This window comes from Simochromis diagramma, unplaced genomic scaffold (assembly GCF_900408965.1).
Source record: "Simochromis diagramma unplaced genomic scaffold, fSimDia1.1 OVJJ01000596.1, whole genome shotgun sequence".
Lineage (NCBI taxonomy): Eukaryota > Metazoa > Chordata > Actinopteri > Cichliformes > Cichlidae > Simochromis > Simochromis diagramma.
Genome location: NW_024387245.1, coordinates 15,211,867 through 15,234,817, shown reverse-complemented (window position 1 = coordinate 15,234,817; position 22,951 = coordinate 15,211,867). Strand labels below are relative to the sequence as shown.

Below are 22,951 nucleotides of genomic sequence, written 5' to 3'. Positions count from 1 at the left end.
AAAAGTCGCTGGAGTGCTCCAATCTGTATGACAGGAAGAGCAAACAGCAGATGGAAATGACTCATGCTGTTACATGGTGGAAAAGCAGCACTTCAAGCAGCTTGTTTCAAAGCTTGACTCAAGATACAACATCTCAGGTAGGAAATATTTTTCAGTTTCGTTATGTGACGGTGTTGTGGAGCTCCTGAAGAGTTGCAAGGTTAAATTATTTTAGTTATTATTAAACCAAAATGTTAGGTAGTTAGATTATAGTTTTGCTTAAATGTTCCATTGAAAAAGAACATTTACTTACATTTCTAAATGCTTCAACCTGCAAGTATCAATTAAACACTGTTCAGTGTTTGGTTTTCTGGGCATTTTAACATGGGCGCCTTTGTGCTTCTGTAGCCTAGTGTCCATTTGAAGAACTGCAGGTTTGGCACTTGTTTACTGGCTTCATTTTCTAGCCACTGAGGTTGCTGCATCCTCACAAAGTTTCAAAAAGGATGATTATATTAAGAGAGGAATGGATGCTAAAAAAGCATGGACGCGCCACTAAATGAAGAGAAATTATCTTATTGGGAAAACCTTCTCACTGTGAACATAAGAGATTAATTACAGACTGAACTCTAGGTTGATTGCATTGCCCATTAGCTTTAGAGTTTATGTATGTGCAGTCACTTTGTTCACCACTGATTGAGAATAATACACTGTTCTCTCGCCATCTCCAAGTTCTCGTGTCTTCATTCATTTACAAGTTCTAATGTTGAGTTTTAGGATGATTGATGGAAACTGTTGGTTTTTGGAAACAAACTTTTCGAAGTGAAATGGATGCTGAAAATCAACCCTCACCAGCCTCTCACCAAGGAAATCACACATGCCTGTAGATCCGCGCATACACATTCAAAGCTCACAGATGCTGGGAAAAACACAGCTGAGAGGGAGTGTGGCATAGTGAAGGGATTTGGGGCAGGAGGTTGCCAATTGTTTGCTCTCTTCATCTTTGACCTCTTCTGACCTCGGAGAATGCAGAGGCTTTTGGATCTTAGGCTGCTGCAGCTTTAAAGACTCAGTTCTACCAAATGAAACAAATAGCCATTCTGGCATGGGAGTTGTGCGCACATGCTTTAATTTCCATTGTTTCATACAAAAAGTAGGGCCTTCTGGTTTGAAATGACATACAATAAGTGCAGTCTGGAAGACGGTGCCTACGCAGACGTTGAGGTCAAGCTGATAATGGTGAGAGTGTTCTTTTGGTGAATGAGTAAACTTGACCACAAAATCAGAATAAGGACATTTCATTTTTATTAAAAAGAATGTGCTTTCTGGGATTTTTGATCTTTAAGTCTATATACACCCAATCCAAAGAGCACATTAGACAAATCCAACTGAATGAAGGAGTCGCTCCTACTTGGACGTTTGGGTTTTCCACATGTTTTCTGCAATATTGTCAAATATGTAAAAGAATGTTTGAGTAGCAATTCTAGCATATTAAGCAGCCCTATTCTGAAGCTTAATTTTCCAATGATTCATTCACTGATTTAGGCTTATTGTTAAGCGCAAACAAATTTTCTCTGGGAGAATTTTTTTTTCTTTTTCGGTGAAGGTCTTGCAGCTCCCCGTGCCTTTGTAGCGTTTTGCTCTAATTTCTAATAAATCCCACTGGGTAGCGTGTGTTTGAGTTACAGAAGGCCCTGGACCTCTGCGGAGATTTTAATGCATCATTTTCCTTTATGAAAAGACCCGAGGCCATTAAAGCGTCTCTGGGTGATTTGCAGAGAGCAGCTGAGAATGCCGGCGAATGAGCGCCTTATCGCTTTCATCCGCACACGCGCTCACACAGGAGCAGATAGTCAGTACATGCTTAAGCAGGCATGCCTAGATTGACACATTATTGCTGCAACTGTCTTGCTTTTGGGTAGGTTTTTTTTTGTGTGTTTGTGTGTGTGTGTGTGTGTCTTGTGTCGACAAGTGAACAAGCTGCAGATACACAATAAGAGATTTCAGATTCCGCTAAGGTGCTGATAATATTTTTCTTTTAGTTACTAATGAAGCAGACTGGGGTGTTAATGTGAATCAGATACAGATACTGATTAGAGATAGGACAGATTTTATGGCTTAAGCAGTTTTTAGCTTTTTGAACATAATTACATTTCAAATTACACAGATCAGAGTAACACTCCTGCCAGTAAAATTGAATTAATGCAGTGTGGACACACGGATCACGTGCTGGAACATCTGCAACTTAGGCATAACCATAATGATTCGGTTTTAGCAAAGGTGATTAGTTTAAGCAGAGAGACAGATGAAGAGGCTGTGTTGATATAGCTGTAGACAGCACTTATTATGCTTCCTGAATGCAATAAGGAAGTAATACAAGTGTCCAGCTATAAGAGAATAATGGACATGGCACAGGCAAATAACATCCCCCAGCAAGACAATTATTTTTTATATCAGGACATCTTAGAAGTGTGTTATTATGCTTGGTTAAGTGGCTTTCAGCATGTGTGGTATCGGTAATGTGCATGCTGGATTCATTCATTTACATCTACAGCATATGAAAATTAAGGCTGGCTTGCATCTTTTGTTCACACGTGAAGTCTTGGCAGAAATTCCAGCAGTTACGCTGGCAATTACAAGCCCATGGGTGACATCATTCTCTATAAAAGGGGTATCAGGGGTGAGGGATGGAAGGTGTGGGTGGTATGGAAATGTAATGGGGAGAGAGAGAGAGAGGAAGAGACAATGTGCAGCGCGTTGTAACAGGATACAACAGGCTAATGTCTCATGAGCATTTCTTGGAGGATCTGTTGTGGAGTTTCTCACGGGAGTGTTTAAACATAAGACCTTCATACACACACACGCACACACACACACACACACACACACACACACACACACGCACTCTTCCACACTTGAAGAGAGTCCCTTTCAGTTTCCTGTATTATTATTATTATTTTTTTGTTTCCCTGAAAGCTGTGACCGAGGCGAGGCTGCTCTTAAAGGGAGTGCATGTGCAAGCATCAATGAAAAGTGGTGTTAGAGTGCGTGTCCATGTGTGTGCATTTTTATTGCAAAGTGAGAGTCCCAGCCAGCAGTAAAAGCTCCATCTGCATCACCATGACAACAGTCCGGTAACAACAGGGAGACAACACCCATCTCAACCCTCCCAACCCCCATCCGCTGCGTGTTTGTGTGTCTGTGAGTGTGCGCATGCTTGATTACATGCATATTTGATCGTGTGCATTGTAGTGAAATTTCATTGTGTGTTCGTGCGCGTGTGAGAGAAAGCTTCCATTAGGGAGCATCCCAGCAGGTAATGTCTGACTCTGAATGATGGACACAGCCCTAATAGCTCTGCCTCAGTGCCTCAGTGGGGAGTGGTCACACCCACAAACACACGCACACGTTTCTTTTCAGCCTTTGGGTGAATGGAACTGATACCTCAGCAGTGCTCTCCTACTGTCTGCCTCAGTCAGCCAATTGCACAGCTTACTGCCGAACCTACAGGGAGCAGTGACATCATTGCCGGCCAATGGCATCACAGCTTTAGGGCGTGCTTCTTTCTGCTGGTCTGCTTGGCCGTGGGTGACAAGGAGGAGTGTGTATATGTTTTTAAAAGGGAGTTAAAACTGACTAGCAGGCGTCTGCAGCCTCTTTGTGTGATCAAACATTTTTCTTTCTTTCTCTTGATCTAATTCTTCTGTCTGTTCATCATATTACATTTTTTTTTCTTACCCTTTCACTTATCTTCCTTCTTCCCTGTCTTTTCTTTTTTCTACCCTCTTGCACATCTTTTGATGTCTCTCTTCCACAGTTTGATCATCAACTACATCATCATCAACTCTTTCTGTGCGTGCTTGTGTGTCAAGTTACAAGGCCAGTCAATAGGTCTCTGTGTGTACTGTGACTTGGCAGAATTTATATGCATGCATACTGATGCAGTAGGGAAAAGGATGCCACAATGACAAAGCTTCCAATAAGCAGGACTCGGTTGCATTGTAATGTAGGGTAAAGTGAGGATTTGCATGACACTGTTTGTATCTTTGTATTCAGGAAAAGTAATTTAAATTGAATCCAAAACTGGAATGGTGATAAAATGACATTAAAATCCATCTTAAGCGGGTGTGTAATATTCTAATATTGAATTTTGGAATCATATTACCTATTATCTCCAGTTTTGAGCCTTTGTGCTGGGCTCCTATACTGTATGTGTCAGGCAATATAAAGCTAACCAAGCAAGATACAAGTAGTGGTGTCAAGTGTTTCTTCTTATTCTCACCATGAAAGCAAATAAATCATTTATTTCAACAAGTGTTGAGCTTTTCCTTAGAATCGCTACAGGATTGCCATAATTGTAGTTCTCCAGGCCTATCAGTTGCATTCTTAACAATGCAAGTGTGATTTAGTGAAGTATCCATAAAGGAAAACAATGACTTCAGCTCATGCCATTGGAGCTTTTGTACACTTGAGTCACTGCACGCCTTTTTTCTATTCTAGTTGTACTTTGTGTTCTGACTCACAGATAACAAAGCACAGGTGCTGATGCAAACCTACCTTTTTCCCTGCTCAAAAAAGATCAGGAATAAATAAGTGAATTAATAAAGAATTGGACTTATAAGCTGATGTATGGTATAATCAATGCAATACCAGTCTATATTTGAGCAAAATATACCACAACACACAAAAAAAGATTAGCCTGATGATGGGAAATGCAGTCACACTGGATTTATACTATCACTCTGAGCACTTTTTTTTCCCTTACCTACAGCGAACACAGGGAAAAGTCCTCCTTTTGAAGTCTATCCTGATTTAATCCTATTGCAATTTTGTTTAAAGCTCAAACTTGAGCCTAATCCTTTAATGCTTGTATACTGTAGGTGATTTTCAATCAGAAACACTGTGACCAACATAAAGAGATATAAGTCAACTGACTGACAACTCTGGGAGTAATAATAAAAAATACATCAAAAGCTGTAGATGTGTTTGTCAGATGTGCGTCCACGTCTCTTGGCTGTGTTTCAAGTTGCAAAGCTGATTAATCCTTGTGCTGTCAGTTTGTGACTAATTAATTAGTTGCTGTGTCACCATATGTGTGTGAATGCCTCATAACAAGGTTGCAGCTTAGGCTTCAGCTTAATCTGAGACATTGTTGACATGAAACACAAATAGAGTGACAATTAAATGAACACAAAGGAGTCAAAACTTTATGATGGCCCACAAATAAAGCAAATATGTTCTATTAACTCTTAACACTAGATGTAATAGATGTGTAATATGTCTTTGTCTGTTATTTCCAACAATGTGAATGTATTTTTTTTCTCCTATTTTGGTGTTACATGCATCAACCACCTAATCCTGAAAAGGGTGGGTTTTTCAGATGTTTGGGCCAGTGACCCTTAACCAGCACCCATTATTGCCTCACTGTCGTGTGTCCTTCAATTGCTGCTTCCTTCCTTTTTGTCCCTTATAACCAGACCTGGAGAAATGAATTGTGGGTTTGCGGGGGTTTTTTCCCTCCACACCTGTCATTGTAAAGATAGATTGGCCCAGAATGGATGTTAATGGTAGTGGCTTGTGATTAAATGGCAAATAAGGAATAGGTGTGTGTGTGTGTGTGTGTGTGTGTGTGTGTGTGTGGAGGTTGCAGTATATGTTTAAATTCATACATGCATGTCTTCAGCTAGATGAATATGTGTTTCCATTGTTGTGTGTGTGTGTGTCTGTGTGTTAACAGAGGTGGGCTAGTATTGATGAGGCTTGAGACCTTCTATCCATCAATGTAAAGACCTTTAACCCCAAAACCCAGCAAATTAGCCATTAATGGGTGAGGCCAGAGAAGGAGGTGCAGAGGACGGCGAGTGGCAAAGCCCTTAGGGGAAACTGCATGTGTGTGCGTGTCCATGTGTAAGTGGTGGAGACTGAAGCGGTGCACAGTTGAGTCTTATTGCGACTGATTTACCATACTATAATTAGCCGTTTTCTCATAATGAGGTCATTTTTAGAAACAACCACAGTTTGCAGACAATCACCAGTCTCCCAGCCCTCTGCCCCACCAGCCGCAGCCTCTTCTCTGCACTGCCAAAATTAAAGATTAGATTTGTATTTCCAGCAGAGTGAATAAACTGCCCAGAGCATCTTTCAGCTGTCCCAGCTGGTCCTGGCTGTCACAGACACTAACAACTCTGGGTTTCAATTAAAGACAAGGTGATAATATTTTTAACCGGAGTGAAATGGAGGTTAAACTTCAGAAAGATCATATTTATCCTGCGGGTTAAAGAATATTGGTATTTTAAATAAATAAATATGATCTCAGAAAAATACAAATAAGGGGAATAATGAGTAAATATTCCCTGGAACATGCGGGTAGATAACGGGCAGGTTGAACCAGCAGGCAGCAATGCAGCGCATCAGCAGTGCTGATGTGTCAGAGGACATGAAAGGGAAATTTTCCAGTTTAAAGAGACCATCGAATTGGCAGGTGTGTCTGGTATAAGTTGAGGAGAACGAGGCTTTAAACTACAGATTTCCCTTACCTCTTTATTTTCTTGCTTTCTAATACATCGCTTTTCTCTCTCCCTTTGCCTTTCGACTGATGCAACAAGGTGATGCCTCGGCTGTTGTTTGATATCAACGCAGACATTTCCTTGCAAGCAGCTACACACTGACATACCGGCTGAGTGGATCTGTGAGGGGAAGTGCACAGAGGCGGGAATGATATGATGGCAGAATAGGGCAGGTGTACGGGCGGAGTGAGAGGAAAAACTAGAAAGAATGACTGTGAAGATCAACTTTGGAATAAAGGAATGGGAGGAGAGAGACAAAAGGTGGAATGGAATAAGTGGGAAAGATACCAAAGTTCATGTTAAGACAGATCAAGCATGATGCAGGTTAGAAAAGCAAGAAATAAGACAGCTGACCTCTTCAGGCTTACTTTCTTATCTCTATCCTTCACAGCTCTCCCTACTTAACAGGTATGTGTCAGAGAAGGAGGCGTATGGGGAAAAACAAACAAACAGACGAGTTCAGGAAAAGATCAGTGTTTGAAGACGGAGCATAACATATCGAGATAAAAGCGCGAGGCGCAGAAAAAAGGCTGCAGTGTTTGCCTATAGCATGGTAGATGGAGGAAGCGAAACCTGATGAGAGGGGAAAATTGGCTAAAGCAGCGAAGTAAAGGAAAGCCATGTGATGAGTCAGACAAATGTGTACATTTGAGCTGTCTATAAATTGCACCGCAGTGAGGGAAAGGTGAATTATGAGCAGCAGAGAAAGGCAGGTGGAATTGCAGTGATTGACCAGCAAATCCTCAATTCTCTGAGATTACTCTGAGCTTTGGCCAAGCAGGAAAGATGGATAGGGTTGTTTTAGCAGTGCCAGCTGGGGTTAACGAGCATCTTGAGTTGTATTATGTGCAGGCTATATTTTGAGAATGAGTTTAAAGTCTTTTTTGCACAGATGTGATTGAGTGTGGTATTTCTTGACGTTGACTGTAACTACACTGGTTTGTAAACTCCCATTTCCAGCTTCAATTTTTACGATTGTGGCAATTTTATTCTTGTTTTATTGAACTGCAAGTGAACGCATCACCAAGTTTTCATCTAACGGGGTTAGGGTGCTTAGTTATCAAGCTGCATCCATGAACAAAAAAGTCTGTTGATTAGGGTAAATAAGAAAAACTAACCAGATCTTTATACTTCAAAAGTGGACTTTTTGCATGCATGTTGTGACATGTGGTGTGATGGGGTTAGGGTAACTCTAACCCTTCCTGTTTTTATTTTCTTCTTGAAAATCTTGTTGTTTTTTTATTGAGATAATGAATTTACAGCACTCCGGGCACTGCTATCTCTTTGACTTATGTAATTAAAAGGCTCATCCCAGATTACTCCAACCTATCCAAATTGGAATGGGGTAAGGTAATTTCAGTAAATTGGGCATTTTTACATGGAAGCCGGATTGACTCCTTTCAGCCTCGGAGGTTGGTGCTTGTATCAGAAGTGTGACCAGACCAGTTCCTGTGCGTGATGGTCTTGTAAAAAGAACTCAGTTGGAAATATGACTAATAAATGCTGTACTTGTCCTCTCAGCCATGCCGACAGAAACACAGGTCACCGCATACTGCAATGTGTGTAAATTTAAAGCATGAGTCATGGTAACAGAGCAACACATAGTGTGACTGAGTGGGCTGCTGAAGTGGCTTCATGACTTTGTTTTCATCTATTGTTGTGTTTTCACTACCAGCACTGTGCTGGCAGTAAAGGGTTTTGAGGCTTTGTCTTCATCCGCTGTTTTGTCCATCTTCAATAAGACCTGAATTGGAAATCATCTTCAGTCAGGGGTGATGGACTCAACTAACCACTTGCCCGTAGGGAAAACTGATGACTCAAGTGTTAAGAGACTAATACTTTGGGAACAGATCACATGTGTGCATACGCACACACAATTGTACATACAATGGGATACCATTATAACTGCTCTCAACCAGCCATGTTTTCCTCTTCAGTGCACGTCACTGCACATGACAGAGCAAAGCACACATGGGGCGCATTAACCTTCTCTCTGTCACACACACTTACACACACCCAGACATTTTTCCTCAGGGAAACACCAGCTGGGGCATGCAGGGTATGGCGCTACCATGACAACGGCATCTATAGGTGTGGCATTGCTGAGTCGACTGTAAGAGAGTAGTGTGAATGCATGCAGTAATATTGTTTGGTTGAGGTTAGTAAAGCCCTTTTTGTGTGTTTTCTTCTATGTAGTGATTCTGTTTTAACCAGTGCATCAGGATATCACTATTACTTGTCTGTCTCACTCACATTTGTATTAAACAGTTGATCCGACTGTATTAAAAATGTTAAAAATGAAAGAAATGTTTTTTTTATGTTTGTGTTTCTAGAAATTTATTAGAGGTTTTAAAGCATTGACATTTAAGCAGCGTGTTTTTAAGGCCCCTGGAAACTTTTCTGTAACATTAAATAATAAATATTTAGCATTATCAATATCTTGTCACAAGACATCCAATAAGCAATCACTGAATTCATATTTAAATCTTACCATAGACGATTGTTTCTGAGACGTACATCGGAGATATCACTATTTTCCAATTGTTGCATACACTTAAGTTGGCTCAGGAGGGAGAATAATAATTATATAGTTGGTCTTTCAATCCTGTGTGTGCAAGTTCAAGTGTCTTTGGGCATTTTGTACAACTGTGTGTGTGTGTGTGTGTGTGTGTGTGTGTGTGTGTGGTAGGAAGAGTACCTTATTTATCGTATAAAGACAGTGTATCAGTGTGCATATGGAAAGGACAATGAGTGCTCAATATAGCTAGAAAAGTGCTACATGAACACAGTCCATTTACCTACAATCATAGTAAGAAGCTGATGGATTGAAGAGCTTAGAAAATGAGACTCAACCATTGCCTGAGCAACTCTGCAGCTGGACTTTGCACATTTGTAAATTGTGTTAAATTTGTGGGTGTATCCAATTACAGCAATTCTTGGTGTGTGTGTGTGTGGATACAGCGCTTTGTCATCAGCAGAAGCAGCTATTAAGGTAATCTAAATTGAATTGCGTTGAACTAAGCAGTCTTATTTCATCCTGAGAAACATCTAATTAAATCTGTGTTTTCAGTCTGTATTGTACTCTGGGTGACTGTTTCTTTAATGACTAAACATGTCAGCGGTATCTGTAGCAAAATGGAATGGCGTCATCGCCAACTCGACCTGGGTGTGCACTTGTGTCTGTGGGTATTTGTGTATATCTGCATGTGTCCTTGTTGCGGTATGATCTTGTTTGTGTCCATGTTACTTCTCTGTTTCTGGTTGGGTTTATTTTTGTATTTTCATTGGTGTGAAAATGGGGATATGTACGGGTGGGGGGTGTCTTTACAAATTCTTTTGGGAAATGAGTGTTTACTTCCCTCAGAGTTGTATGTGTGTGTCTGTGGGGTGTGTGCGAGAGAGAGAGCGAGAGAGAGCAAGCATAGCCTATAGGCCTGTTTAGCAGAGAAACCGTGGGTTAGGAGGCGAGCGAGACAAGTGTGCTTGTGCTTAACAGTCAAACATCATTAAAATCTTCTTCGCTCGTGTGTGCGTGTGTGTGTGTGTGTGTATGTGTGTGTGTGTGTGTGTCTGTCAGCATTTCATTTGTATGTGTATAAAGGGTTCCTCTGTTAAAGTTTGTGGGGATAAAATATTTTTTAGATAATTTTCTTTCTTTCTTTTTGGAATTTGTGCGATGTTTGATTACTTTTTGTGCACATTTGTCAGTGCCGGAGACAGTGCTGTCATGTGCAACAAATTCAACAGATTTAAGAAAAACAAAACAGACTAAAACAAAATAAATTTACCCAAATTCACTTCACCAGAGTGCTAGTATTGTGGTTGTAAGTATAACTGTAATAAACAAAACCACCCTCTCACATGGTGTCACATGGAGGACATTCAGCCCTTTAGGCAGCTGATTGTCATATATATCTTTGGCTGTGGCACACATACACACACACACACACACACACACATACATACACACACACACACATTTTACTATCTGTAATGGTCTTCTCATCAAAGTGCTGATAGATGCTGTTGACCAGGTGTAGAGACAGCGAGAGAGAGAAAGAGAGAAACAGGAAACAGAAAGTAAGTGCATCACAGAAGAAGGGAGATTAAAATATGAATGGCAGAGTCATACAGGGACACTGAGACTGTTTGGTCTATAGAGAAGGCAGATACAGTAGTATATTAAAGGAAAAATATTCTCTTTTAAACTTGTCTGTCTTCATTCTTTCTGATTTTAGTGTCGCTTTACTCACCAGTTTTAACTGATTTTATAAGGATGCAGTGGGGGGTCAGGTGATGAAGCATCACCAGGGTTCAGACTTGATTTCAAATTTGCCTGGATAACCTTAAGCAGAGAGTGGAGCATTTAAGGTAAAATGATTCTGTGCAGCCACTTCTCAGTTCAACCTGCTTTAACCTAATGTGCTGAGATGTAGCAGAAGCTGCAGCTCACATGGCACAACCAGACAAAGGGCAATTATAACAGTCATTTCTGGTGCATTGTTTTTTTGTTACTGCCCCAGGGAGTACATTTACTGAAATGTCTGGAAACACAGTCTCTTACTTACCAACTGCAGTAATTAGGGATACCAGAAATTTAGCAGTCAGTACCAGTAGAATTACATTTGTTCTGGAAGAATTGTTGCCTTGGTGACTACACTGCCCAGAGTACCAAAAAAAACAAGTAACATTGTGTTTTCACAGTTTTGGTATTGAAAGGCACACTAAATACAGGAATTAACCTTTAGTAGCTTATTATTATCCTTATTATTATTATTAAATGATGACATATCGACCTTGCTTTCAGTTCCAAATTCCTGCCGCGCCCAATAATGCTGCTGTCTTTTTAACATGCTGTAACGCTTTGTATCTTTTAAAAAAATTATTAGAAAACAAGCCCCTAAATGAACAGTAGTCATTGTAGGCCGCTCTGGCTCTTTAGCACTGTTTATGTGCATTGTATTTTTAAGCTCAGTTTTTAAATCATCACAATGTACCTACAGCCCATGGGCCCATGGTTTGCCAGACACCAAATATTCAAATGCTTCAGAAGAGAATCACTCTGAGGGTAACTAAGGTTTAAAAGGTTTAAATGGGTACATGAAGCTGAGGATGAGGAATTTTCATTAGCAAGTAATCCAGACCACACAGTACTATATTAATGTTGTGGATAAATCATCTCAGATGTTCTCTTGACCCAAGTATGGTCCGTTTTCAGCGTGTTTTTCAGGTCATATGATTGCATTTGAGTTGGCGCTCATCCTCCATGTTTGCCCTGCTAATGTGTTTAATACCTCTGTAGCTAGCCACCAGGTAGCATATTATATGCCAGCTAGCCCAACTTCAATAATCCTAAAAGATTACCGCTGTTTAGTTGTTGGTCTTCATTTGTGATAGCAGAGCTGTGCATTTTGTTTTATTTTTAAAGTCTTGGAGTCAGAATATGGTTTATCATCTTTAGATGAAAACTAGCCAGCTAACTTTCTGCTAACTTCCTTCCTTTCACTCCATTAAACTTGATAAATCCTCTTTTTCATCTGTGTCTGGATATTAAGCTTTATTGTAACACCTGGGAGAACACCCACACTGAACATTTTATGTAAGAGGAAGAAAACGTTTTATTAACTCTGTGTTTTGTTTGAGTTTGGGGACCGAAAAAGAGACCCAGAAATGGCTAATGATGGCAGACTTAAGAGGTGGATTAGGGTCTTTTATCTCTGCGGTTCTTTCTGCCATACTTAGAGACCACTGTGTTTTCCTCTGATTTGGTGGAGGATGTACAGACTTATGCTCCAAACTCCATGCACATTATTTTCCTTTTTTTCACTGTTTCTTGCAAATTTAAATTCTCTTAGTGCTGATATTATTTGCTATTTTCTTTGTAGCAATAAACAACTGAGTAATGCAGTGAGCTGCTTCTTAAGTGAGTCTCCAGCTCCCTGGTCTTGCATTCATTTGTGGCGATGGTAGTTCTTGTTCTGCTATGAGGGATGGGTCATCCCCATGTAGCCCCACATGAATCAACTCTCCACCTACTGCAGATTCTAGTTGAAGCCACTGGCTCACCGTGAGGTGACTGGTGTTGTGATTTGCCACTATATAAATAAACTTGAATTGAATTGAATCTCCAGAGTAGTAAAAGTACTACTGATGGCAGCTGCAGTCCAATATGGTGTAGTTGTCAAGCAAGAAACAGCAAACTCATGGGGGGAGTCGCAAATTAATATTTAGGACTGCTACAGCAGCAGCCTGGCCAGTGAGCCAGCCAACTGGGAAATTTAGCAGTGACTGAACTTTCAGAGTTCTCTTAGATGGATTAAAAAAATAAATAAATAAAAACTGAGGAGCAACTGCGCCAACTACCTCTTCCCTATAGGTTTGTTTTGCCACTACCACTTCATGCCTGGGGAAAAAAGGGACTTGAAATTGAGTTATAGATAGACTGGGATAAGAAAAAAAAAAAAAAAAGGAGGCAATAACCCGAGAAGTCCCGAGAAAGTAAAAAAAATCAGAGCTATTGCAGCATAAGGCAAGCGTAGTTTTGTGAAAGTGGAGCCGTGCAGCGCAGTGGCACTGTGCTTCCTACAGTCTCAGTGGGAGTGTATTTGTATGTCATATCCTGTCCACCAGCTGTCACTCAATACAGGGGGTCTCTGCGCCGACACCAATACTGACTGACAGCTCCAATCAGTGCTGTGTGTGTGTGTGTGTGTGTGTGTGTGTGTGTAGATTTCTGTGGGACAGTATATCAGCATCCAGCGCTTCCAAAGGAGAGCGTTTTGTGTGTGTTTGAGTGCGTACGTATAAGAGACATTCATTCCTAATGACAATAGAAGGTCACTGTTATCACTCTCATACTCTCTCTCCCTTTCTCTGGCTGCATACTAGGCATCACTCTCTATGTCTGAGAGACTAGTTGTTTCTCTGATATTGTCCGATAACATGAGGTATCAAAATTACTGTTTTTATCTCAGTGGGGTTTTTAATTCTTTTTTTGGGGGGGGGGGGGGGGCACAAACTGCCAAGTTTGATTCTCAGGCCAAGCTGGGATGGGCCAAACTGATTTAGGACAATTCTAGCTTTAATATCTCTCCATTATTTGATTTTGTTGTTTTATTGCGGAAGGTTTTTTTTTTGGTTTTTTTGGGTTTTTTTACCTTAGCTCATTTGAAGCAATTCTTCTGCACCTTCTGCTCAAAAAGCCTCAGTCACTGCATGCATTATTGCATGATTGCAATGATTATTATGCATGGTTATTAGAGTTTTTCCCATCTCATAAAAATTAGATATACTCCAGAAAAGGAGAGAACCCTAACCCTAACCCTTGGCTTCCATGCAGGTCCACCAAGGCCCCATTGCCCCATCACCCCCTCCAAACCTCCTGTAGTGGTTTTCCCATTATTCTGCCTAATTCTAAATGGACATCTTTCAGTACCCCTTCACCTTTACCTCAAGATTGACTGACATATTCATGCTGACAATTGCTGTAATCAAGAAGACACAAACTTAGCAACGTAGTGTATGCTGTACAGGGAGTGCAGAATTATTAGGCAAGTTGTATTTTTGAGGAATAATGTTATTATTGAACAACAACCATGTTCTCAATGTTCCCAAAAAACACATTAATATCAAAGCTGAATGTTTTTGGAAGTAGTTTTTAGTTTGTTTTTAGTTTTAGCTATTTTAGGGGGATATCTGTGTGTGCAGGTGACTATTACTGTGCATAATTATTAGGCAACTTAACAAAAAACAAATATATACCCATTTCAATTATTTATTTTTACCAGTGAAACCAATATAACATCTCCACATTCACAAATATACATTTCTGACATTCAAAAACAAAACAAAAACAAATCAGCGACCAATATAGCCACCTTTCTTTGCAAGGACACTCAAAAGCCTGCCATCCATGGATTCTGTCAGTGTTTTGATCTGTTCACCATCAACATTGCGTGCAGCAGCAACCACAGCCTCCCAGACACTGTTCAGAGAGGTGTACTGTTTTCCCTCCTTGTAAATCTCACATTTGATGATGGACCACAGGTTCTCAATGGGGTTCAGATCAGGTGAACAAGGTGGCCATGTCATTAGTTTTTCTTCTTTTATACCCTTTCTTGCCAGCCACGCTGTGGAGTACTTGGACGCGTGTGATGGAGCATTGTCCTGCATGAAAATCATGTTTTTCTTGAAGGATGCAGACTTCTTCCTGTACCACTGCTTGAAGAAGGTGTCTTCCAGAAACTGGCAGTAGGACTGGGAGTTGAGCTTGACTCCATCCTCAACCCGAAAAGGCCCCACAAGCTCATCTTTGATGATACCAGCCCAAACCAGTACTCCACCTCCACCTTGCTGGCGTCTGAGTCGGACTGGAGCTCTCTGCCCTTTACCAATCCAGCCACGGGCCCATCCATCTGGCCCATCAAGACTCACTCTCATTTCATCAGTCCATAAAACCTTAGAAAAACCAGTCTTGAGATATTTCTTGGCCCAGTCTTGACGTTTCAGCTTGTGTGTCTTGTTCAGTGGTGGTCGTCTTTCAGCCTTTCTTACCTTGGCCATGTCTCTGAGTATTGCACACCTTGTGCTTTTGGGCACTCCAGTGATGTTGCAGCTCTGAAATATGGCCAGACTGGTGGCAAGTGGCATCTTGGCAGCTGCACGCTTGACTTTTCTCAGTTCATGGGCAGTTATTTTGCGCCTTGGTTTTTCCACACGCTTCTTGCAACGCTGACTATTTTGAATGAAACGCTTGATTGTTCGATGATCACGCTTGAGAAGCTTTGCAATTTTGAGACTGCTGCATCCCTCTGCAAGATATCTCACTATTTTTGACTTTTCTGAGCCTGTCAAGTCCTTCTTTTGACCCATTTTGCCAAAGGAAAGGACGTTGCCTAATAATTATGCACACCTGATATAGGGTGTTGATGTCATTAGACCACACCCCTTCTCATTACAGAGATGCACATCACCTAATATGCTTAATTGGTAGTAGGCTTTCGAGCCTATACAGCTTGGAGTAAGACAACATGCATGAAGAGGATGATGTGGACAAAATACTCATTTGCCTAATAATTCTGCACTCCCTGTACAGTGTAGCGAAGATTGCTCAGACCTCTACATTGGAGAGACCAAACAGCCACTTCATAAACGCATGGCACAACATAGAAGAGCCACCTCCATGGGACACGATTCGGCTGCCCATCTGCATCTAAAGGATAAAGGTCACTCTTTCGAGGATGCCGATGTTCACACTTTATTCAGAGAAGTCAGATGGTTTGAAAGAGGAGTGAAAGAAGCCATCTATGTCCACTGTGAACAACCATCTTTGAACAGAGGGGTTGGTTTACTACATCAACTGTCTGCCATCTATAATCCAGTTTTGAGATCCTTTCCCAGACGCCTTAATGCCCACTCACATCCCCGCCATTTGACCTCACGAAATCACATGATATGGTGGGGCTAGGTTGCACAGTGAGTTCACCCAAAATCTTGGTTGATTGTGACCTACACCTGTTTTCACACCCTTGGCTCATGTGATTGGGTAGAAGATCAACAGGGGGTTCATGACCCTCTTGGGGATACACTCCCCTAGGACTTAAATCTGGGACTCTTCAATATCTGACACTAGAACTGAAGAGGCTTCTCTGATGAGAGGTGAAACGTCTTCAAGCAACTTAAAGAAGTCCAGACACATTTCTTTCCAAGTTCCTTAGATTAACTTTCAACATTTCTCCTGAAGTAAAACATCATCCATGCCTAGCTAAAGGACCTCATATAGACAACTTCAGGTCAAGTTTAAGGCCACTGTTCAAGAAAAGGCTGTATTCTAGGATTTTAGCCTTTATTCAACATGATGGTTCACAGAGTTGACAGGACAGCAGGTATAGATTTGGGGCAAATAACATGATAGAAATGGTCTTTGGCAGACTTGAACCCAGGTCTCTCCTGTAGTATGGGGGTTGCCTGCTCAGCCAAGCAAGCTACAGCACTTATTATTTAACATAATAGGAAAACTTATTATGTTAAACTGAAATGGGGAAACTACAAGCAAACCTCTTTTTTTTTCTTTTTTTTTTTTTTCTGTTTTTCTTTTTGTTGGTGTCTGACTCTTTCATGAGAATGGCATGTGAGCTTGCTTATAAGAGAAAGATGAATTGTAAAAGCTGTTAGTCTGACAAAATCCCAGGCACACTGGCAAAAAATGTTAAGAAGGTTCATTCCTGTTAAATTTTACAGAGGTTTGGGCTCTGGTTGAATCAAGGTCAGCTCAAAAAAGGTAATTTTTTTTTTTTATCATTGCATTTTTGTTTTTTAATTTTTTGACTTGAGCAGATATTTAATTAGTCACCAGGCGATAGAGTATTCCTCTAATTAACGCACAATCCTCTCTGACTGCATTGTCAGAGTGATTAGAGCAGTTTAACGTGCATTGTAGATAATGTGGTTAAAACATTTGAGCAAACCACTACACATCACACAGACCATGCTTTTTTTTTCACTTTCTAACTGGCGAACGAGATTATCAGATCCACTTTTGAGCCGTCTTTATTGCATCATTGCAAAAGCAGTTGAATTAGCTTTGATTCAACGCTTGCTCGTACCTTGCTCAGAAAAAATAAAGAAGGCTTGTGTTACCTGCCCTTCCCCTCTAATGCTCATATCATTTTACATGCGACTTAGAGACTACTACACCCATGAGAACCAGCGTGAATATAACAGTGTAGATCAGGCTGGAGGGCATAGAGGGATTACAGCCGGCTGGAGTGGGGTGATATTGGCCACGTATGCACACATAAACCCCTACAATGTGTATATGGCAGAGTGGGTGGGGGTGTGTAATCGGAGATAGGAGGATTGACGGCTACTTATACGATGAACTGGGTCTCTATCGCCTCCAGTGAGAGGAGATGTGGCTGAAGGGGAGCAGTGAGGAGGAGGAAAAGAAAGCGGATCAAGGAATAAAAAGGTTCTTCTGGAATTGGACCCCTGACCTCAGAGTTGGTGTGTGCAGATGAGGTGGGATCCCACCCCTCCTGCTAAAACCGCCAGTGCCACCACAGCTCAGAGTGTTACCATGACGGTGGGGTGAGAGGCCAGCACACTTGCTGAAAAAGAAAGGAGGTGTATTCTGACATGAGCTCAGATCCAAGTGCTGCAGTCTGTTTAGTGTGCATTCATCCCTTTGTCGGTGGTTGTGCCTGTTGGAATTTGGTCCTTCTGTTTGGTTTTTTTCCCGCCTTACATCCACGCTGCTAAATTCCAGGGACTTTATTTTTGTTTCCCTGAAGGGGTTTTTTTTTTTTTTTTTTTTTTTTATAGTTGTCAGCAAACATTTTCCGTTTCATTTCTCACTGATGGCTTCGTTTCTGGTGTTGTTTGTTTGTAGATGTATCACTTCAAATTGCTCGAGGTACTTGGCATTGTACTCCAGCAAAAATTAGCAAAGAAGCGATTTCAAGCACAAACGGCAACACGCTGGTTTGTGCCTGAGTTAACGCTCTACCCCACTGTGTTTTGCATTGTAAATACCTGTGGCTTTATATTTTCGACCTGACATCACCATACCCACACTTCCACTTGTAGAGTTGTTTATATTTTGGACACTGGACACTAACTGGAAAATGATCTGGGAAAGCAAAAATAATAAACGCAGGAAATATCCGGTTTTGTATTAACAGGCAGAATAGAACCAAACACACAAACAACAAAAATAGTGTGCATGCATAATATATGTATAAATATGTGCATATATTTAGCATTTCTCCCCATTATCATCTCTTTCATTTTCCTTTTGGGTGGTTCTTTTTTTTTTCTCTCCCACTGATGCTGAGTGATAGCGGTGTCAATTTTCACTCTGGGAGAGTGCGGTGATGTCATGAGATGAAACCGTCTAATTGGCCTGCTGTGAGGAGCAGTGGCGCAAGTGCATGTTGGTGTAAATTAGGTGATGGATTGCACTGTATTGTTATCTGTACCTCATTTTCACACATAAAACCTTAACCCCTATCGCCTGTTTCCTGACTCTCCCCCTAGTCACGTTCAAGCTATACACCATTTCCATGAAACCCTCCTTATCCTAACCGTGCTTTTATCTTTTTTTAAAGCCCGAGTTTCTTTCTCATCAACTCGGCCTCCTTCAAGAACAGAACCCCAACCATTAAAAGCACCACCCAAGAACTCACATTTACTCTATGCACACATACACACATGTGTGTGATTGCACATTCACATGGATGAATGCACAATCACACACATTGGAATTGTGTGTGCACATGCACTCACACACAGACACACACACACACACACACCAATCCTTCTCTCTCTCCTAACCCCCTGGGGAAGCAAAGTCCTGCATCAGCTGCTAAATTGCCCAAACTCTCTCATCCCCTAATAGGCTACCTGTCTCCCTGCAAGTCTGCCTCACTGTCTACATTAATGAGTTTGTGTTGTCTGTCTGTCTGCCTCTGTGCCTTTTTGAATGTCTGATGTCTTGTCTTTATGTATGCTACTTGTTTTGTCTGTCTGTTTCTGACTGTTCCTGCTGTGTGGTGGCTTCTGTTCTCCTCCTGTCTGTCTGTCTGTTGGCTCATAATGCAACTAGTCTGTTTTTGTTTAGTTTTTTGTTTTTTTTGTTGTTGTCCTATATGACTGTTATGTTGAGGAATTCGTGCTCAGTATGTACACATCGTTCAAAGGAAATCTGTTCATGTACTTTTTGTGAAGCTGCTAAACCAACAGCAAATTCAAGTAAGAGAGCACTGCTTATATTTGTATTTGTGTTATTTGTTTTTTTCCCTTTGGCACCATTTTTGACTGATGTACTGTGTATGGAAAAAAAACTGTTTATGAAAAATATTAGCACATTATGAATTTGATGGCAGCGACAACTCTTAAAAAGTGGCTTTTAAAAGCTAGAAAAGCTCTAAGAACAAAAGAGGTGTCCAAACACGGCAAAGAATTTCTACTGTGCTACATGTATGTCATGATTTAGATAAGTGCGTGTGTTTTTGGTATATTAGAATACAGTAAAGCCAATGTTTTTGTGTGTCTGCGTCCCTCATCTAATGCTGTTTATTGTCTGTCCATTCTTTGGTCTCTCTGTCAATGTGTCCCTCTAATGTGAATCTCTTCCATGAACTGTATCATAAACAGAGCCCTCTTGACATTTCAATTTCGCTCATAACCCCATATATATAAACACACAACACACACACACACACGACATCCATTGCTGAGCATCAGTTCAGTGTCAGGCCTCTCATGGGTTTCCACGGAGACAAGGAAAAGCAATAACTGCACACTTGACCCCTCTGCTCTTTTATTGGCCTCTTCTCCCCTTCACACACACATAAACACAAAAACACATACACACCTCGGATCTAATCTGAGAGAGTGAGGCTCCATGGCGATATTCCTCCATCTTCCCTGGAGGATTGGAGAAGGAAGGCAAAAAAAAATGGAGAGAGGAGTGGGGACTGGAGGAAGTTAATAATTTCATCTTGCAGTGACCTGGAGACGATAAGATTGAATCTTTGGCTCTTTGTATCTCACACACACAGTCAACCCACTCTTCACACAGAGATCATCAGTTTCCCATCCTCACTCGCACACACTTGCTGTCTCTGCCTGCTTCCCTGTCGCACACAACAGTCAGACAACAGTCTTGCTCAAACTTTATGACTGTGGGGAATGAACAGAGGAACTGTGGGCAAGAGGGAAAAAGAGTAATTGAGAGAAAGTAGATGAAAAACACTGAACCCGAACGGAAGAGAGGCTGACTGAGGGAAAATATTAGGTGGAACGACGGGCTAGCCTTAGTGACAAGGCTGTTTACTGTTTATTTTGGTCTCTAGTCTCATTTCTCTTCATATTGGCAGAGGCAAGATGATTTCCTTTTTACTGTGTTTACTCCTGTGTGGTTTTCTCTTGCTTTGTGCAAATTTGTGCAAGCGTTGTGCACACACATTTGTGCATGTGCATCCTCTGTTTTAATCATCTCTGGTCGCTTGTCTGACCTCAATCTTTCCACAATCATCATTTCTTATGGTGTCTTCACATTACCCACGCATCCCAGTGTGGGATTTCCCTTGTTTTTTCTTCCTCACCTAAGCAAATAGTAGAGTACTTTAGCACGTAGCATTTTCATGATTTAGTTTCAAATGAGGAGTCATTTTTCATGTTATGTGGATAAAAATTAACGTAATCAAACACTTGTCATTTACTGTAAAGAAATACGTGACTTTGAAATGTGAATCATGTTCCATTTGTTTGTGTAACGCATTTGTATTAATGTGTGGGGTTTTTGTAATATTGCAGAAACACAAATTACTTCCTGAGTGGCTGCACTTCAGGCTGCACAGACTAAAGCAACGTCTCTATAATACATAAGAATAATAAGAGCTCGCTCATGATGATTTCTTCCTCTTAGTAATCAGGTCAGGGTCGATCGGATTGTTTCTGCTCAGTGTGTGTGTGTGTGTGTGTGTGTGTGTGTGTGTGTGTGGGAGGAAGCACACAGTGATGCTTCCCTGCAGTGTTGCCTTCTGTAACACCAAGTGTGTGTTTTTGTGCATGTCTGCGTATTTATGGAAAAGATGCTTTGTTTAACCGTACACCCATATTACATTATCATACTATTTAGATTATACAGTTACTTGTATTCAAATTTAAATATATATATATATATATATTCATGAACTCAAATCTCCTTTGTAAGTAAATCTTAATCTCTGTGGGGTTTTGCCAAATAAGACATGTATAGACTTTTCCTCTTATCTTTTTCTTTCCATGCAAGTACACTGTACAAGCTACAAGTTCACCCCTAACTGATGTCTGGTTTTCTTCTCTTGTTTTTGCTCATACAGTTCTCTAAGGAGAAGTACCTGCTGGAGTCTCCTCCTGAGAAACTCCGCAAAGAACTAGAGGAGGAGCTGAAACTGAGCCCTGCTGACATCAGGAGCCATGGCTGGTACCATGGACACATACCCAGAGAGGTATAAACTTCATGAAGCACAATGTAGAATCTTTATACTTGCAACACTGAAAGTCCCGAATATATGCATGATAATATACTGGTACATAAATGTAACTAAAAGAATGACTCATACATGTAAGGGGTTGCCTACTTTTCATTGTCAATCCATGCAGTTGAAAATTGACTAAACTGATTGCCAGTTTATGAAGGTGTGCATTTTCCTCTGTGAGGAACGCACAGGGGAAAATGCACAAATCAAAAGTCTTTATTGAAGGTTTTTGTTGGTTTTTATTTTGGAAGGTTATGCAAGTTTTCCTTTATTCTGGTTTATTACTTTTTTAACCTTTAGACGGATCGCTGTTATGGGCTGTATATTTTATTAGGAACATTATATTAACAACTTATTTCCCCCTGGTCTCGCTCTGTTTACAGCATCATAGTATGTCTTAAGCTGCAAATGAATAAAACTTGCAGTGTTGGGCTTGCAGGCTGCATAAAATCCTACCAAGAGCCATCACTGCAGCATCACTGGCTGCACTTTGAAGACCCTTTGCTTTTGGGGTTTTGTACTAACTGAGCAATTTGCAAATTTCACTTGTGCATATTTGAACTTTTAATTTGGCAATCCCATTGTGTGTTTTGTCCACCCAATCAAAAGTTTTAAAAAAAGAAAGAAATTTTAATCCACGTTAATCCACAACTTCTGATGCAGTACCTGCACACAGTCTCACTGTTTGTGATAACTAACACTCTCAACTGCAGAACCTGCTTTAACTGTTGTGTTAAAAATTAGTGTTCTAACTTTAGCTTACCTTCTGTTTTGTGCTTTTATCAGGGACAGAATCAGAGCAAAGTTTCCAGCAAAGATGCCTCAAAGATTAGCTGCAGCTTGTAAACTGACTCGCTTCGATCACACCGAAGCTGTTTTGACTACCCTGTTTAAGAATGGAGTTATCAAGAAACCCTCTATGATATGATTGAAAAAGTTTTGATTCAGGCTTCATGCCACAGCCTCTTGGATGCGTAGTATGAATCTTTCTTCTTCTTTTTTTTTTCTTTTTTTTTTTTTTTTTTTTAAGTTAATGATCTAATGCTGCCCACCTCCCTCACTACCAATTCATTCAGAATTTCAGTGAAGCGATTGGAGTGTTTTTTTTTTTTGTTGTTGTTTTTTTTTGTTTTGTTTTTTTTGTTTTTTTTGTTGTGGGTTGAAGTGGGTTGTCCTCCAGTAGTGTTAGTTGAGCGATTACTTGGCCAAAGTTCTGGCTTTGAAAGCCCAGTTTAAATGCTTTACACACAGAGTGACACTGATTAATGAATCCCATCATCTGTCACAGCTCAGTAGAAATTGCTTTAGCATTGAGGAGGAGGGAATCTCTGCCAAACAGACAGCTGCGCGTGTTGCTGATGTACGCAATTGAATTTCACA

General features: G+C 40.7%; 1 protein-coding gene and 1 long non-coding RNA gene across 4 annotated transcripts in view; one reads left to right on the top strand and one right to left on the bottom strand.

The window, feature by feature from the left end:
• LOC120714343 overlaps positions 1-22,951 on the bottom strand; it is an 873,031-nt gene that overhangs the window by 445,047 nt on the left and 405,033 nt on the right. The gene's annotated exons all lie outside the window — the stretch shown is intronic.
• Positions 1-22,951, top strand: part of sh2d3ca (SH2 domain containing 3Ca) — a 58,144-nt gene that overhangs the window by 25,422 nt on the left and 9,771 nt on the right. For all 3 annotated transcript variants that reach the window (XM_040000459.1, XM_040000460.1, XM_040000461.1), the window contains one exon: positions 21,413-21,541. In XM_040000459.1, the coding sequence (XP_039856393.1) occupies positions 21,413-21,541 (129 nt within the window). The remainder of the gene's footprint in view (positions 1-21,412; positions 21,542-22,951) is intronic.